At 39.3% G+C, this 18,394-nt stretch overlaps 2 protein-coding genes across 3 annotated transcripts in view; one reads left to right on the forward strand and one right to left on the reverse strand.

Moving 5' to 3' along the window:
- The first annotated feature begins 777 nt into the window (after positions 1 to 777).
- Positions 778 to 12,625, forward strand: klhl41a (kelch-like family member 41a). Its single transcript, XM_057852951.1, has 6 exons — positions 778 to 2,248; positions 4,697 to 4,854; positions 4,923 to 5,030; positions 5,111 to 5,296; positions 7,484 to 7,630; positions 7,703 to 12,625. Exons 1-6 carry the CDS (start codon positions 1,169 to 1,171, stop codon positions 7,812 to 7,814), a joined length of 1,791 nt encoding a protein of 596 aa, XP_057708934.1. The 5' UTR covers positions 778 to 1,168; the 3' UTR covers positions 7,815 to 12,625.
- Positions 12,402 to 18,394, reverse strand: part of fastkd1 (FAST kinase domains 1) — a 30,087-nt gene continuing 24,094 nt past the window's right edge. The window contains exons 11-14 of one of the 2 annotated variants that reach the window (XM_057852950.1): positions 17,412 to 17,525; positions 17,135 to 17,279; positions 13,370 to 13,484; positions 12,402 to 13,295 (exon numbers count right to left, since the gene is read on the reverse strand). In XM_057852950.1, coding sequence (XP_057708933.1) covers positions 13,200 to 13,295; positions 13,370 to 13,484; positions 17,135 to 17,279; positions 17,412 to 17,525 — 470 coding nt within the window. In that variant the 3' untranslated portion in view covers positions 12,402 to 13,199. The remainder of the gene's footprint in view (positions 13,296 to 13,369; positions 13,485 to 17,134; positions 17,280 to 17,411; positions 17,526 to 18,394) is intronic. The other variant, XM_057852949.1, reaches the window with a different exon arrangement.

Below are 18,394 nucleotides of genomic sequence, written 5' to 3' on the forward strand. Positions count from 1 at the left end.
CGGGCGGAGCAGGAGACGATCTTTTTCTTAACACGCCTAATTGAACACAACGCAGAACATACTGTATATCATTTACAGCCACCACTGACAGTCATGTTTGCCCAACTTCCCATCATGCATTTGGGCAGAACAGTTAAGTCGCTACAGTATCATTTAGTAAAAGCACAACAAAAATAATATTCCTATCGCTCCAAAAAATAATGTTCACAGAAAGAAAAGCGCGCAATGCAAAGAGAACTGGCATTCCCAAACAAAAGAGCTATGCAAAATACAGATAAAACTTACTCAGACTTTGCCTTAGCTAGATCTCTAATTTGTTTAAAACCTGCATTGACACCTTGTGGTGTATTTCAATCACTACCTCACGTAGTTAAAGACACTGCGGTAGAACGGCAGGGAGCCCGATGCGATGTCACCGCTCGGCGACGTCAACCAGTGCGAGCTATTGGTTTATTTTTTTGGTTGAAAATTTTACAAATTTTATTAAAACGAAAACATTAAGAGGGGGTTTAATATAAAATTACTATACCTTATACTCAAATTTATCATTTAAGAACTAGAAGTCTTTCTATCCGTGGATCTTGTTAACAGAAAGAATGTTAATAATGTTAATACCATCTTGTGGATTTATTATAATAAACAAATACAGTACTTATGTATAGTATGTTGAATGTTTATGTCCATTTTGTGTCTTATCTTTCCATTCCAACAGCATATTTTCGAGTTGGTTTGAATTGCAGTTAATTATGATTAATTATTTTTTTAAGCTGTGATTAACTCGATTAAAAATTTTAATCGTTTGACAGCCCTACTTCAAACATGAATAATATATTTAGAAATTCATCACCTAAATTAGCACTTTGACAAAGATTATTCTCCGATGCACTGGTTTAGGTATCAAAAAATCTCATAGGCTATTTCTGTGATGGCGACTAACAATACAAATCTCCAAGGTGACGAAGCTCCTCAGTTGTTTTTACTCTATGACAGCTGTGCATGAGCTCTGATAGGGCCAAGTTGAATTCTTCCTGGATGGGGCGCTGGGCTAAATTTAGAGGAGCACAGTTATATCGACTGTAGCCTCAGATCTGGCCGCCTTAAAGCTCTTCGCCTTCACAGCGGCCACTTGTATTCTCACTCCTGCTCTCCCAATCCATTGGTGATCACGATGGACCCACGAGGTTTGAAGGAAGATCTGCGTCTCTTTCAGAGCACTTTGCTTCAGGACGGGCTCAAAGAACTCCTAAATGAAAATAAATTGGTGGACTGCATCCTGAAGGTGGGGGACAGGAGCATCCCCTGCCATCGCCTTATCCTGGCTGCATGTAGTCCTTACTTCCGGGAGCTTTACTTCTCTGAGGATGGCAGAGAAGTGGACAAAAAGGAGGTGGTTCTGGAGGATCTGGATCCCGTTGTAATGGAGGCGATTGTAAATTACATGTACTCAGCTGAGATCGACATCAATGACGACAACGTGCAGGATGTCCTGGCAGTCGCCAGTCGCTTCCAGATCCCGTCGGTTTTCACAGTTTGTGTGAATTTTCTTCAGCAGAAGCTGACTATGAAGAACTGCCTTGCCATCTACAGGCTCGGTCTGATGATCAACTGCCCCAGACTGGCAATAGCAGCTCGAGATTACATCGCCGATCGATTTGTGACCGTCGCAAAAGATGAGGACTTTTTGGAACTCGCTCCTCACGAACTCTTTGCTCTTATTGGAGCAGATGCCCTTAACGTGGAGAAGGAGGAAGTGGTGTTTGAGACTCTCATGAGGTGGATCAGGAAAAACAAGGAGAACCGCATTAAATCCTTACAGGAGGGCTTTGATTGCATCCGTTTCCGTTTACTACCAGAGAAGTACTTCAAGGAAAAGGTCGAAAAGGACGATCTCATCAAAAACGATCCGGAGATTACCAAAAAAATGAAAGAGATCAGGGATGCATTTGCAGGCAAGTTGCCAGAGAAGAAAAAGGGTGACGGGGAAGGGGAAGAAGCCAAGTTGCCCGGATACCTTAACAATACCCGTCGATATGGAATGTTCGCAAAAGACTTGGTGCTGATGATCAACGACACAGCTGCGGTGGCCTACGACGGACAGGAAAATGAATGTTTTTTGGCCGCTATGACGGAGCAAATCCCCCGCAACCATGTCAGTCTGGTGTCAAAGAACAACAACCTCTACGTGTTGGGAGGACTCTTTGTAGATGAAGACAACAAAGAAAACCCGTTGCAGTGCTACTTCTACCAGGTAGAGATTTAATAGGGACAGTGCACATTAATGAACATCTATTTAGACACATCTAGACATAAATATGACAGATTATAGCAAAAAATGCAATTTACCATCCGCAGTACCTAGTCAGGTAACGGAACAGAAAGACACAAGAAGACAGAGAACAAGAGGTTACAATAAAACACAGCACAGTACAACAAATTACTAAGAAGTTAAAAGTTGGTGGGGACTGGTTTACTTTCAACAACTTTTCAACAACCATATTAAGCCAAAGAAATACACCAACAGCAAAAACAAAAAAAAATCATTGAATTCCAGTGAGAGAGACAAAAATGAAGCATTATTCGTCCAAAGAAAATGAGTACCCTCTAGTGGAGATGATAGTTCCTAGTGTGCTCCCGTTCAGGCTGAGTGGCCTTTTGCCAGGTGGGTGTTCTTGCATCCAACCCAAGGCCATTCCTACCATGTTGGACATGCCCCACTATATCCTAGTGTCCGAGGGTGGTCTTTGCCACTGCCAGTTTTATAAATTATAGTTAGGAGGAGAAAATGGGGGAGAGGGGGTGCTACTTCGCAGTTTTTCATGTATCGCGGCGGGTTCTGGTCCCCATTACTCGCAAAAAACGAGGTATCCCCATTGCAGGATACTGTATCTTTGTACAGTGCCTTGCAAAAGTATTCGGCCCCCTTGAACCTTGCAACCTTTCGCCACATTTCAGGCTTCAAACATAAAGATATAAAATTTTAATTTTTTGTCAAGAATCAACAACAAGTGGGACACAATCGTGAAGTGGAACAAAATTTATTGGATGATTTAAACTTTTTTAACAAATAAAAAACTGAAAAGTGGGGCGTGCAATATTATTCGGCCCCCTTGCGTTAATACTTTGTAGCGCCACCTTTTGCTCCAATTACAGCTGCAAGTCGCTTGGGGTATGTTTCTATCAGTTTTGCACATCGAGAGACATTCTTGCCTATTCTTCCATGCAAAACAGCTCGAGCTCAGTGAGGTTGGATGGAGAGTGTGAACAGCAGTCTTCAGCTCTTTCCACAGATTCTCGATTGGATTCAGGTCTGGACTTTGACTTGGCCATTTTAACACCTGGATACGTTTATTTTTGAACCATTCCATTGTAGATTTGGCTTTATGTTTTGGATCATTGTCCTGTTGGAAGATAAATCTCCGTCCCAGTCTCAGGTCTTGTGCAGATACCCACAGGTTTTCTTCCAGAATGTTCCTGTATTTGGGTGCATCCATCTTCCCGTCAGTTTTAACCATCTTCCCTGTCCCTGCTGAAGAAAAGCAGGCCCAAACCATGATGCTGCCACCACCATGTTTGACAGTGGGGATGGTGTGTTCAGGGTGATGAGCTGTGTTGCTTTTACGCCAAACATATCGTTTTGCATTGTGGCCAAAAAGTTCAATTTTGGTTTCATCTGACCAGAGCACCTTCTTCCACATGTTTGGTGTGTCTCCCAGGTGGCTTGTGGCAAACTTTAAACGAGACTTTTTATGGATATCTTTGAGAAATGGCTTTCTTCTTGCCACTCTTCCATAAAGGCCAGATTTGTGCAGTGTACGACTGATTGTTGTCCTATGGACAGACTCTCCCACCTCAGCTGTAGATCTCTGCAGTTCATCCAGAGTGATCATGGGCCTCTTGGCTGCATCTCTGATCAGTTTTCTCCTTGTTTGAGAGGAAAGTTTGGAAGGACAGCTGGGTCTTGGTAGATTTGCAATGGACTGATGCTCCTTCCATTTCAATATGATGACTTGCACAGTGCTCCTTGAGATGTTTAAAGCTTGGGAAATCTTTTTGTATCCAAATCCGGCTTTAAACTTGTCCACAACAGTATCTCGGACCTGCCTGGTGTGTTCCTTGGTTTTCATAATGCTCTCTGCACTTTAAACAGAACCCTGAGACTATCACAGAGCAGGTGCATTTATACGGAGACTTGATTACACACAGGTGGATTCTATTTATCATCATCGGTCATTTAGGACAACATTGGATCATTCAGAGATCCTCACTGAACTTCTGGAGTGAGTTTGCTGCACTGAAAGTAAAGGGGCCGAATAATATTGCACGCCCCACTTTTCAGTTTTTTATTTGTTAAAAAAGTTTAAATTATCCATTAAATGTTGTTCCACTTCATGATTGTGTCCCACTTGTTGTTGATTCTTGACAAAAAAATTAAATTCCATATCTTTATGTTTGAAGCCTGAAATGTGGCGAAAGGTTGCAAGATTCAAGGGGGCCGAATACTTTTGCAAGGCACTGTATATGAGCTAGTTTATCAGTTGTCCCACAGTGAAAGGGAAAACGGTTTGAATTGTATCATTTGTTCAAACAGTTCGGAAGCTTTTCTGACACACCTCGCATCTGTGCCCTATCATTGACGGGCGTTCAATCTGGTATGTACTGATCTCTTGCTGGGATTCAACTTCTTCTATCTTTCCAGATGGACAACATTGCTGGTGGTTGGATTGCATTGCCACCCATGCCCTCTCCCAGGTGTTTGTTTGCCATGGGGGAGTTTGAGAAGCTCATCTTTGCTGTGGCTGGTAAAGACTTGGAGAGCAACGAGTCTCACGACACGGTTATGTGCTACGACACCGAGTAAGTTTTGCTAGCTTTGTGAGGAATTCAGCTTTTTCAAAAATCTTTCTTCAATTTGCCGTTTTTAGAAAAATGAAGTGGGCTGAAACAAAAAAGTTGCCGCTGAGAATCCATGGACACAGTGTGGTGTCGGAGAACGGGCTTGTTTATTGTATAGGCGGGAAAACCGATGATAAGTAAGTTCAACTATCTTTTTCTTCATCTTTAAGATCGACTTTACTCTCACCTGGCATTGCCTCTTATTCATTTAAAACAGCAAACCTACCAATAAGATGTTCGCGTATAACCACAAGAGGTCCGAGTGGAAAGAAGTGGCCTCCATGAAAACACCTCGAGCCATGTTCGGAGCGATAATCCATAAAGGGAAGATCGTTGTGGCTGGAGGAGTCAATGCAGAGGGCCTTACTGCTGCATGTGAAGCATATGACTTTTCAACCAACAAGTACGTACATTTATTCATACATATTTGGTCTAGAGCTGTCCCGACTAGTCGACATAGTCGACGTCATCGATGACGTAAATCCGTCGACGAGCACAACATCCCGGCGGCGGTTAATAAAGGGTTAAAAAAAAATACCTGCGCGGAAAGTTCAGAATGTCGGACGCTCTGTATGCAAGCGGGGAAAGCGGCACAAAGCCAAAAAAGCGCACCAGAGTGTCCAAAACATTGACTTATTTCAAAGAAACAAAGGAGGGTACACTCTTGTCTCCTGTCCCTTCAATGCCAAGCTTGGCTGCACGTCGGCCGTGAATAAACACCTAAAGCGCCGTCATCCAGTTTGTAAATCCATCTAACTAACTAACGACATGTTTTATTGAAGTTGCTAAGCCTGTCGCGATATGCCACGAGTCCATTTATCGCATGGCAAATAAAAATAAGGGCGGTAATTTTCACGGCTGCCTCTTGTCGCTGCGCGCGTGCGTCCATCCATTGGTACGTGCGTGCTGATGATATATGAGACTCCAGTTCCTTTTTCTTATCAACACGCTGTATAATTAAAGTTCAGACATACAAAATAAGAAAACACATCTACATTAAACACTGTAACGTCAGCACTGCTAGACTGAGGTGAAAATGGGGGAAAAAAGGCAACCTACTTTAGCCTGCTATAAAACATTGGCAGTCGTCAAACTTGCGGTGAGGTGAACATTTCAAAATAAAAGCATGTCATGTTCGTCATATAAATAACGATTTCTGGAGTTAATCCCACATACTTCAGAATTCAGATTCAACTCTAAGAATACCTTTAAAATGACACCCTTTATGGAAAATCTGATTGACAATGAATAATTGTTATAATTATTATAATACTATTATATATAGTACTATAGTATAATATAGGGCTGTCAAACGATTAAAATTTTTAATCGAGTTAATTACAGCTTAAAAATTAATTAATGGTAATTAATCGCAATTAATCGCAATTCAAACCATCTATAAAATATGCCATATTTTTCTGTAAATTATATATATATTCTGTAAAATAATTTGTTGGAATGGAAAGATAAGACACAAGATGGATATATACATACAGGTACATAAGGACTGTAGTGGGCATTTCACTCTACTGTCATTTAAATCTGTCTATACTGTCCTCACTCCGAAGCGTCTACTTTTTCCAAAGCTAGACAGCTAGTGAACGACGCCTTAATAATCAGACTTCTTCCTTTTTCATCTGATTTATTAATAAAATGGCCTCAAACCATTGTCCTCTTTAGACCGTAGTGAAACTACAAAAAAAAGTACACAAGCATTGCATTAGCAACAACGTTAGCTTAGCACGCTATACAGGTTTACTAAACATAAACAAAAAGCGTCTCATACAAAAAATATAACATTTCGCTTACTAACATAATATGTACATTCTTTACAACAACCATACTTACGGACAAATCTTGTCCAAGGACCATATAAGCACAACATTACAACGTAGGCGTCCGCCCGAGACGTCGTGCAGCCATATTGAACTGGCAAGAAAGCAATAAACCATGTCGCAAAGCGACCACAAGAGTTCGCTGTTAGACAGCACAAAAAACCTTGCTGCAAACCTTACCAAAAGGCAGAATACTGTCTGAGCGGGACATGTGCGTTAATTGCGTCAAATATTTTAACGTGATTAATTTTTAAAAATTAATTACCGCGCGTTAACGCGATAATTTTGACAGCCCCAGTATAATATAATATTAATGCTAGGTGTTTTTTTAAGAATCGTTTTGAATCATGTTGGAAAGGCGAAAGTGTTCTGAATCTGTTTACATGCCATTCTTTTGCACTAGTAAATTCTATCAGCATTTGAACTCATTGTTTACTTGTGATTTATTATTGTCATGTACGTGTTTATTTGTACTTTGATAAATAATTTAAGTGTTCCATAATATTTTTTGTGAATTGATAAGCGTCAACAAAAATTTCATTGCTAAATTAGTAAAAAAAAAAAAATTTTTTTTTTTTAAATGATTAGATTAGTCGACTAATCGTAAAAATAGTCAGCTGACTAATCAGGAGAAAATTAGTCGTTTGGGACAGCCCTAATTTGGTCAATTCGATGATCTGGCTCACACTGCAATTTACTTCATCAAATGCAAGCATGAAAAATGGGCTTACCTTCCTTTGCCCATCTTGTTGCAGGTGGTCACCATTCACAGAGTTTCCCCAAGAACGGAGCTCAATCAACTTGGTCAGCTGTGGAGGACTCATGTACGCCATTGGAGGCTTCGCAATGGTGCAGAATGACAACAAGGAGTGTGAACCAGTTGAAGCCTTGGACATTTGGCAGTATGTGACTCTGTACATAGCATTCTATCTTGAGCTGTGATCGCACTCCGAGCACGTGTTTGTTCCCTCCAGGTACGAAGACGACAAAAAGGAGTGGACAGGGATGATCCGGGAGATGCGTTATGCGGCCGGAGCTTCCTGTGCAGCCATGCGCCTAAATGCGGCCCGCATGGCCAAGCTGTAATGGTCAAGGAACCTACTTCAGTTCATATCCATGAAGTGATGTTACATTATAACATCATGGATGGGTGTTTTGACACTTTTATGGACTATTTAAGTGTGTAATGTAACTGTATAATCACTTCATATTTCTTATTTAATCTCACACCGCATTCATAAGAAGCGTGACTGACCATTGGTGCGGATGTGAGGGTGAATGGTTAGAGGATAAGTATATGCTAGGTAGGGTTGTTCCGATCATGTTTTTCTTGCTCCCGATCTGACCCCAATCGTTTTAGTTTGAGTATCTGCCGATCCTGATATTTCCCAATCCGACTGCTTTTTTTGCTCCCGATTCAATTCCAATCATTCCCGATAATTTTCCCCGATCACATACATTATGGCAATGCATTAAGAAAAAAATGAATAAAACTCTGATGAATATATACATTCAACATACAGTACATAAGTCCTGTATTTGTTTATTATGACAATAAATCCTCAAGATGGCATTTACATTATTAACATTCTTTCTGTGAGAGGGATCCACGGATAGAAAGACTTGTAATTCTTAAAGGATGAATGTGACTTTGTATATTGTGACTAAATATTGCCATCTAGTGTATTTGTTGAGCTTTCAGTAAATCATACTGTAGCCATGCCCAAATGCATGATGGGAAGTGCAACCATGACTGTGCGTAGTGCTACCAATTGATATATCTTCTCTGCGTTGGGAAATAACATAGAGTGTTAAGAAAAAGATAATTTACTACCTTGCTTCCCAACATTACTTCCTACTATAATTCTAAACATAGGGCGAGGGATTGTAAGGCTTAGCCAATTAAAAAAAGGTTCCAAAGGCTGCCAAAATTCACTCTGCTCATTTTACGCTGCCTTTAGCTTTCTATATAGGTAAAACGGCGCCATTACAGATTGAGCGCGACAGTGCGTGAGTGGGTCGTGCAGTGCATGCATTAATTGCGTTAAATATTTTAACATGATACATTTTTTAAAAAATTAATTACCACCGTTATTGGGATAAATTTGAAAACTCTACCTTAAGCCTAAACTAAAGACTCTGGATAAGTGTAACATATTATGTCTGTAACGTTAAATACAATTATAAAACGATTTAATTAAAAAATATATATTAAAAAAAAGGCATGTCCGATATATTTTTGCCGATTCCGATACTTTGAAAATGACGTGATCAGACCCGATCGATGCCGATCGATCGGAACATCTCTAATGCTAGGTTTTGTTATATCAAATAAGTCATTTAAACCTGTTGACCTAATTGGAACGAATATCTTTTAAAGGTGAAGGGAATAGTATCCTTTTCCATATTTAAGTTTGTATTACTCTAACACACCCAATATAAATTAAATAGCATTTATATCATAGTTTAAGGAAAACAAGCAGAATATATTTGATATAATGAATAGATGGACTAGGAATGATTGGAAATTGTAGCGCCAGGGCCCAGGACCAGTGTTGTCACAGATTACTTAAAAAAGTCATTTAATTACTGATTACTGATTACACCTCAAAAAAGTAATCTAGTTACTTTACCGATTACTTTATTATCAAAGTAACTGTTACTTTGAAAGTAACTTATCAGTTACTTTTTACCAATTTTTCTCCTTTTGCGGCCTCAACATAAAAATGACAACAAAAAATGTAATCGCATTTAATTGAATTTTTCACATAAGGCTTATTAATCTTTGAGTTAGCGGGGTTAGCGCGCTAGCTTAGCCACCCCGGAGCCCTGAAACTAACAAATAACTGAAAAGTTGCACGGAATTTGTTCAAATCAACTCCAACGACTAAATAAACCCCCGCTAACTCCAAGATAAAGCCTAATGTCAAAAATTCTCCTTATCCCCTTTAAAATAAAGTCCTAGCTGTTAAAATATTGCCTATAAAAGTTGTAAAGCAATGAAACAAACAACAAAAATTATTGAAATGAACAAGAATCCTACAACGTATTTCATAATGGGTCAAAATCATTTTTCGAGCAGATCATGTGACTAGCACCTAAGACACTAGCTTTTGCTTTGCTAAGCCAAAACTACACCTGTGGAGGCAAGATGGGTATTTAGAATTTCTGTAAACCTAAGCTTTCAAACGCAACCAACAACAACTGAACTTGAACAGTTTTATACAGGGGTTTCCAAACTTTTTGCAAAGGGGGCCAGATTTGGTGTGGTAAAAATGTGAGGGGCCGACCTTGGCTGACATCCTTTACGTAGACCAATATATTTAGGCAAATTTTAGCAAACCATTCTGTCACATTTGCTTTATTACCATATTGGCCCGAATATAAGACGACCCTGATTATAAGACAACCCTTTCTTTTACAAGACTCAAATTTGAAAAAAGACTTTTTGAACACCAAATTAATTTTTATACAGAAAATAATTACAGTACATCTGAAACAAATGATTATAACAATATATTTGATAGAAAAAGCATGTAATTTTGCTTCATTCGAATCTTAATATCTGAACATTTAAATATGTAAACTTAAGTGCAATCACATTCGTAAATGAATGGCTTCTGGTTTTTGAAATGTAAATAAACCAATCTATTGTGATAAAACAACAAAATAGCAATAACTGCATTAACCATCAAAGTGAAGTCTAACTTTAACTGTAGTCTTGAAACAAATCTGAATAAGGGAAAACAATGGAATAAAATAATGCAAACTAGTTAAACTTGAGAGTAGCTGAGATCTGTCATGACAGAACATCGCTTCAATGATATCTGAATGGGTATAATGTCTAGACCGCGAATATAAGATGACCCCTTTTTTCAGTCTTATTTCAATGCAAAAAAAAAAAACACTGTCTTATATTCGGGTCAATACGGTATTTTTTAAAATGAATAATTTCAACAATCTTGCAACTAGCCTTTGTGGCGTTCTCTTTCGACTGTCGGGCTCTTGTGAAATACTGCTGCTGTAAAATTAAACTAGCTTCAATTTCTCACTACGTACCTTCCCTGTAATCTTGTCTTACATGTCAGCGTGTCTTGTTTGGTAATATCGCCTCACATTGAACTCTTTAAAACAGCGACTGTCTCTTTGCAAATGAGGCAGACACAGTTGTTGGGTATTTTAGTGAAGTAATCGTCCAATATCTACCTATCCTTTAAGCGTCGGCCGTCGCAGTCAACTTTTTTATTGTTGATTGTCGCCATTTTAGAAAATTGGGAGTAACAGGTCACACGGGGTACTGTTGCTTAGAGTGCTGCTGCCTTTTAGTGGGTAAATGAGGAGCAGCATTTAGTGTGTAAGCTACCTCATGTGCTGACCAATTTATTAAGTCTGTGTGCGGGCCAGATGTTATTGATTTTATGACAGAAGCTGGGGGCCGGATGAAATTTGACCACGGGCCACATTTGGCCCCCGGGCCAGACTTTGGACATGTCTGGTTTCATATATATGTATATATACAGTCAGTATTGGCCAAAAGTTTGGCGACACCTCAAAGGTGGACACTTTGAAGAATGTAGAATATAAAACCTGTTTTCCGTTAGTTCTTTTTTTTGCCATTCCACATGTTCGTTCATAGTTTTGATGTATTCAGAGAGGATTTACAATAGTAGGGAAAATATATAAAACATAAAAATGTTTAGGTGTGTCCAAACTTTTGACTTTTTCACACAACAACATGCTTTGCCCCCAGCCCCACAAAAGTAAAACTCCGCCTATGGTTACAAACACTGACAATAAAATGTGCATAAAGGCTGGTTACAAACTGTAGAAGTGCTGGCTGTCTTGTTACCTGTAGGCTTTTTCGAGTTTTGTCGCGTTGTCCTGTAATTCCATGTGCTTCCTTGTTGAATTGGATGTAGAGTTTTTAGCAGCCGACAGTCTTTTTCAAGCCAGCGTAAAGTTTGCAACGCACGGAGATATTTTTGTCATCTTTACTGGACAGAAATGTGAAGTAATGGCTGTATTTCCAGTGAGCAAAGGCATCCATTTGCGATTTCTCCTGCCTTTCACTGTTAGCCTCGCTGCCTCGTCAGAATGCAATGTTGTTGACCGCCGTGGCAGACAGCCTCAAACAGCATCGTAATACACGTGACCCGTTTTTTTTTTCTTCCCCCCCGATGAGAAATGCTCTTTGTACATGACTACAGTATTCTTCATTCTACATACATTATGAGGCAAAAACAAAATAGTAACGCACAGGCACTAGGGAAACTAACTTTAATCGGATTACTGGCTTGGAAAAATGAACGCGTTAGATTACTTGTTACTGAAGAAAGTAATCAGATTACATTGACAACACTGGCCAGGACAACGGGCAGATAAGTGCATAACCGATACAGGATGCCTTCTGAACACGGAAGCCCAACGCGCGCGTCATGCAGCTGACTTAGTGAGATTGATGCTGGGAAGCAGGTGATAGGCAAGACATCTACATGCCCACGGCTGCACCACCAAATCCCGCAGTCAGCTCTTCTGGACAGTCCAGAACAAATGGCGGGACATTCCATTTTGCTACAAGGAACACTTGACAACAAGAATACTCCACGACTGAGAATTTTAACGCTCAGCAGTGAGGCTGACAAAATCGCCAACTCTGGTTCCCTAGGCAACAGTGACGCACAGATTCATCGGCCCAACCTGCAACGGAAAATTACCCTTAACAACGCCCAAATACACCCTTATTCCGAACCACAGCCTGCCTCACTAGAGCCTTCAAAAGACTGAACTCTTTAGCTAAAGCAGTCTTATCTTGGGAATTTTTAGTTGATGGAGACTCTGGATCCAGTCTTCCTCCTCGCCTGGGTCTCTTTGCTGTTTTGCTTTGCTTTATGATTGCTGTTGACTTGGAATAAACTGTCAACTTATGTTTCGAAGTCTTTTTCCAGCTTTTAATATGGAGTCAGTACAAGGGGTTAAAACAAAGGTGAACGAGCGGAGTTTGGCCTTTTGGCCGGATTATCTGGATTCTGCTGGCCGGGGTCGTTGGAAATGCTGTAGCGCGGTTCCAGCGCTAATCCAGCTGGCGTGATTCCAGCAATCTGGCTAAAAGGTCGGATTCCTTCACAGGGGAAGTAGAAAATAATAATAATGTTGTTGCAGAAGTTTATACACTCTCTTAAAACTGTCTTCAGAATGTTGACATCACCCACCTCAACAAAAGCTCCAGTGTGGAAAGAAAAAGTGTTCATTTCACAGTACTGCATTTCCTTTTGAAAAGGAGTCAATTGTAATGATCACATGGCAAGTACAAGTTCCATCTTGTATTTAAAAAAACATTTTAACAATTGGACAAAAACACGTCACATTAGTGATGAATATGAATATAGAGCACCTGATGAAATATCTGTAAATTCGTTTTAATAGGATACAACTATGTTGACTTTATAAGTATTATTTCAATTATTAAGGCTTTCATGGCAAACGCTCTGTAAATATTTTCTTCTTGAGGTATTCCTTCCATGCATCCAGTGTTGACAGCTCCATAGAGTTCCATTCAAAGTGAGGGATCTACAAAGACAACAGGAACAAGACAATGTTTGACTGAATGTTCTCGATTAAATCTACAATATAATAATACATACCTGAACAACGCGATATCCCAAAATTTCAAGGTGCCTTTTCGTCATCAGGGCATCCCCTCTTATATGATGGGAATTTTTGCAAAAGGACTTGAAATCAAGGAAGTTAATGGCAACACTGTGTGAAAGATGACAGTCTCAGACAAAGATTCATTCAAAAACAGGCATGAAAATGGGTCAGGGTTTAAAAAGGTGAGAAGGGTGTGGAGGACATATGTTCTGGCGTTCCGGCCAAAATGTCTACATCAGCGAAACGTCCTATATAAGGCGAATTTGACACCCAAAGTACTACAGTGCACTCTCAACTTGTTCTGTTTGGATGCATACAGGCAGAACGTACTAAAAATGCCTTAATAAAAGACTTAAATGTAGTTATATCAAATAAGGACGGTTTAAATACACTACGTGACTAATGTGGTCAACTGGTTTAAAGCTACCACAAAAAAACCACAATGGTTAAAAGTAGGGTTGTTCCGATCATGTTTTTTTGCTCCCGATCCGATCCCGATCGTTTTAGTTTGAGTATCTGCCGATCCCGATATTTCCCGATCCGATTGTTTTTTTTTTTGCTCCCGATTCAATTCCAATCATTCCCGATAATTTTTCCCGATCATATACATTTTGGCAATGCATTAAGAAAAAAATGAATAAAACTCGGACGAATATACACATTCAACATACAGTACATAAGTATTGTATTTGTTTATTATGACAATAAATCCTCAAGATGGCATTTACATTATTAACATTCTTTCTGTGAGAGGGATCCACGGATAGAAAGACTTGTGACTTTGTATATTGTGACTAAATATTGCCATCTAGTGTATTTGTTCAGTAAATGATACTGTAGCAATGCCCAACTGCATGATGGGAAGAGGAACCATGACTGTGTGTAGTGCTACCAGTTGATATAGCTTCTCTGCGTTGGTAAATAACATAAGGGGTTAAGAAAAAGATCCGCTTGCTTCCCCACATTGCTTCCCATGATTTTTCTAATCATAGGTAGAGGGATTGAAAGGCTTTAGCCAATTAAAAACAGGCTCCAAAGGCTGCCAAAATTCACTCTACTCATTTTACGCTGCCTTTTATCTCTCTATGTAGGTAAAATGACGCCATTACAGATTGAGCGCGACAATGCATGAGTGGGTTGTGCAGCGCATGCATTAATTGCCTTAAATATTTCAACGTGATACATTTTTTAAAAAATGAATTACCGTCATTATTGGGATAAATTTGATAACCCTACCTTAAGCCTAAACTAAAGACTCTGGATGAGTGTAACATATTATGTCTGTAATGTTAAATACAATTAGAAAACGATTTAATTAAAAAATATACATATATATTAAAGGCATGACGTGATCGGACCCGATCGATCGGGACATCTCTAGTTAAAAGTATTGGAGGGTAATATATGTAAAAAGTATTTTTGAGGTAATAAAATAAGGTAATAAAAAACTCAATAAAAACAAAAACAGTGAGTACTCGCCGCTTTTAACTGATGTGCGCATGCGTGCGAATGTTTACGCAAGAGCACTGAGCATTGCGTAGGACGTTTCGCTGCGTAGCAAGGAATTGCCGAACACCGGTACACTGTACAACCCAACAAAATACTGTTTGAGCTCTGTTGAACCACACTGTGTTTCAGTAATCTGCAGGAGGCACCACAGACACATATACTTTGTGCTGGCCATGTTTTATTTAGAAACAAAGTTTACTTTGAAGCTAAACCAGTTAGGTGTTCAACACTGCACGAATGTCACACTGGAAAAAAAAGGCGCCACACGTCCCTGAAATACCAAATACAGTGATATTAGAAACAAGCTTGTGTTTCTTCTTTTACATTACCGTTAAATACACAAGCTTGACGCTAACTTAACGGGAGCTATTTTTTCACCGGAGATTTGGCTAGCTGTGGCAGTGTTCGACACAAGCTGCAACAGATGGCAGTCTCTTTGTTATACCGCAAAACATGAAAAGGATTGAAACTAGAGATGCCGATCGATCGGGTCCGATCACGGCATTTTCAAAGTATCGGAATCGGCAAAAAAATACCGGACATGCCTTTTTTTAATATATATTTTAATTAAATCGTTTTCTAATTGTATTTAACGTTACAGACATAATATGTTACACTTATCCAGTCTTTAGTTTAGGCTTAAGGAAGGGTTATCAAATTTATCCGATAACGGTGGTAATTAATTTTTTAAAAAATGTATCACGTTAAAATATTTAACGCAATTAATGAATGCGCTGCATGACCCACTCACGCATTGTCGCGCTCAATCTGTAATGGCGCCGTTTTACCTATGTAGAGAGCTAAAAGGCAGCGTAAAATAAGTAGAGTGAATTTTGGCAGCCTTTGAAGCCTTGTTTTAAATGGCTGAAGCCTTACAATCCCTCTCCCTACGATTAGAAATATTGTGGGAAGCAATGTGGGGAAGCAAGGTAGTAATTGATCTTTTTCTTAACACCCTATTTTGTTTCCCAACGCAGAGAAGATATATCAATTGGTAGCATTAAGCACAGTCATGGTTGCACTTCCCATCATGCATTTGGGCATGGCTACAGTATCATTTACTGAAAGCTCAACAAATACACTAGATGGCAATATTTAGTCACAATATACAAAGTCACATTTATCCTTTAAGAATTACAAGTCTTTCTATCCGTGGATCCCTCTCACAGAAAGAATGTTAATAATGTAAATGCCATCTTGAGGGTTTATTGTCATAATAAACAAATACAGTAGTTATGTACTGTATGTTGAATGTATATACTCGTCCGAGTTTTATTCATTTTTTTCTTAATGCATTGCCAAAATGTATATGATCGGGGAAAATTATCGGGAATGATTGGAATTGAATCGCGAGCAAAAAAAAAGCAATCGGATCGGGAAATATCGGGATCGGCAGATACTCAAACTAAAACGATCGAATTGGGAGCAAAAAAACATGATCGGAACAACTCTAATTGAAAACATTACCCACCAAATTCAATATGCTGGCAAATGCATTCATCTGAAAAAATATTGGGATTGAGACCTCTCCTCGTCCAGCGAACGTGAATTTGTGCTTAGGGCAAGATCATCTGTCGCAATTAGCGATCTTTGACGCTATCCTTTTTTTCCACTTCAAGCTTGTTCCTCTCTCAGCGGCTGTGAGACTTAAATTAAAACCTCGACGAAGTTGCTCTCCAAGCTAAGCCTAAGCTAACATTCGTCTTTGTAAGTTTTTAATTAGTTTTTATATTGAATTTGAAAGGAAAATGTGTTTTGTTTTTGGCGAACTTTTTCATGGTGCTAATCTGTTGAAGCTACTCACACATGGAAAAATACTATTGTACAACGTTTTAGATGTATTCATTTTGTATATTTCAGTTACCACGATTTGAGAGCTCAATAAATTGAAGAAAAGTACGTCTTGTGTTTTGTTTTTGGGTTTGGAATTGCGTCACTGACACACACCGCAACAAAAGCGGGAAGGGTTGAGCGCTGCCGTGGCACTTTTAGCTGTATTTTTGACACACGAAAAATAATAGCGAATCCCGTACTACGGTGTGACAGATCATTTTAGTGGTTTTGAAACCGCGACGTTTTGATACCATGGTAAACCGTGACACTGGTAACCCTAACCCCCACAAAGTTTCACCTCGGATCTACACAATTCACGTAGGTCACCCTTTTTTACTTCAAAACGGCGAACTTCGCCGAAAGGTGAGTGATTTTCATGCCTGAAAAATTGCCTGTCTTTAGCATTAATTTCATACCGCTGTGCTCCAGGTGGAAGCTCATTCCTGTCTTTCTCCTGTGAACTCAACCCCCAGTGGATCTTTCCTTTATCAAAGATCTGCAGAGTTCTCGGCTCACCGTAAGGCAATGGCTGTAGCTGCTTGTCCAGAATACATTCAAAGTCTGAGGGCAGAAAGGGTCCACATGATGTTTTTAAAAATGTGACATGTAAAGTGCATCTGTTCCTACCTGAGCATTTGATTGTTGAAAAAAAATGAGAATACTATCAATGACAGTTGTAGCTCTATGACTTACCTACGGTGTAAAAATACGGCGTGACCTCTGCGACTTGGACAAAATGAAAACCACCAAGGACCTCGCCCAACAATTTGTGGATTTGCTTTTGCACAGGGCTGATCAACTTGTTCCCTGGACAGAGATTTGACAGCTTATTTAACATATTTTTTGGACTTTAAGTCGCATCTGAGTATAAGTCGCACGAGCCAAGGGATTGACAATAAAGATGAAAAAAAAAAAAAAAACAAGTCGCACTGGAGTATTAGTCGCATTTTTTGGGGACAATTTTATATTTGTTCATAAACCAAGAACAAACATACCTTAAAGGGTAAGTTCAGAATTTTTGATATTAGGCTTGATCTTTGAATTAGCGAGGGTTTTAGTGGACTTGATTTGAAGAAATTCCGTGCAGTTTGTCACTTATTTGTAAGTTTCGGGGCTAAGCTAACACGAGTCAATGGTGCCTGCTTAGCATGCCAATAAAAAACGACATATGCACGCATGAGAAAAGGGACTCCCCAGCAGACTGAGCACAAGTGGCTAAAGCACTCCTCTCTATTGTGGTCGCAATACGCATCTAAAAAAATAGTTCTGCAGAATGAAATGAATTACAGCAGTTTGTTGTGACATTGTTGTGGCTGTATGGTTATTTCAAACAATTATCTGCATTTTGAATTCATTTGACTACGTTAGATCCGTTTAAACGTTTTTATTGGCATGCTAAGCAGGCACCATTGACTCGCACTAGCTTAGCCACTCCGACGCCCTGAAATTTACAAATAACTGACAAACTGCACGGAATTTGTTGAAATCAACTCCATCGACTAATTAAACCCCCACTAACTCGAGAATTAAGCCTAATGTCAAAAATTCAGAATTTCTATTTTAAAGTAATGATTATAAAATGGAGAACAACAGGCAAAAAAAGAGGTTTGTTAATGGTACATTCTTATTATTTTTAGATAACTATAGTCTAAACAACACAGCATAACAATCTCCCA

The sequence above is a fragment of the Corythoichthys intestinalis genome, chromosome 12 (assembly GCF_030265065.1).
Source record: "Corythoichthys intestinalis isolate RoL2023-P3 chromosome 12, ASM3026506v1, whole genome shotgun sequence".
Classification (NCBI taxonomy): Eukaryota; Metazoa; Chordata; class Actinopteri; order Syngnathiformes; family Syngnathidae; genus Corythoichthys; species Corythoichthys intestinalis.

What these genes read in the sequence shown, in the direction of transcription:
- klhl41a (XM_057852951.1), top strand. Translation starts at nt 1,169, where the DNA reads ATGGACCCACGAGGTTTGAAGGAAGATCTGCGTCTCTTTCAGAGCACT. An exon ending in GTTATGTGCTACGACACCGA is followed by an intron (nt 4,855 to 4,922) that starts GTAAGTTTTGCT and finishes TGCCGTTTTTAG; the next exon opens with AAAAATGAAGTGGGCTGAAA. An exon ending in TATGACTTTTCAACCAACAA is followed by an intron (nt 5,297 to 7,483) that starts GTACGTACATTT and finishes ATCTTGTTGCAG; the next exon opens with GTGGTCACCATTCACAGAGT.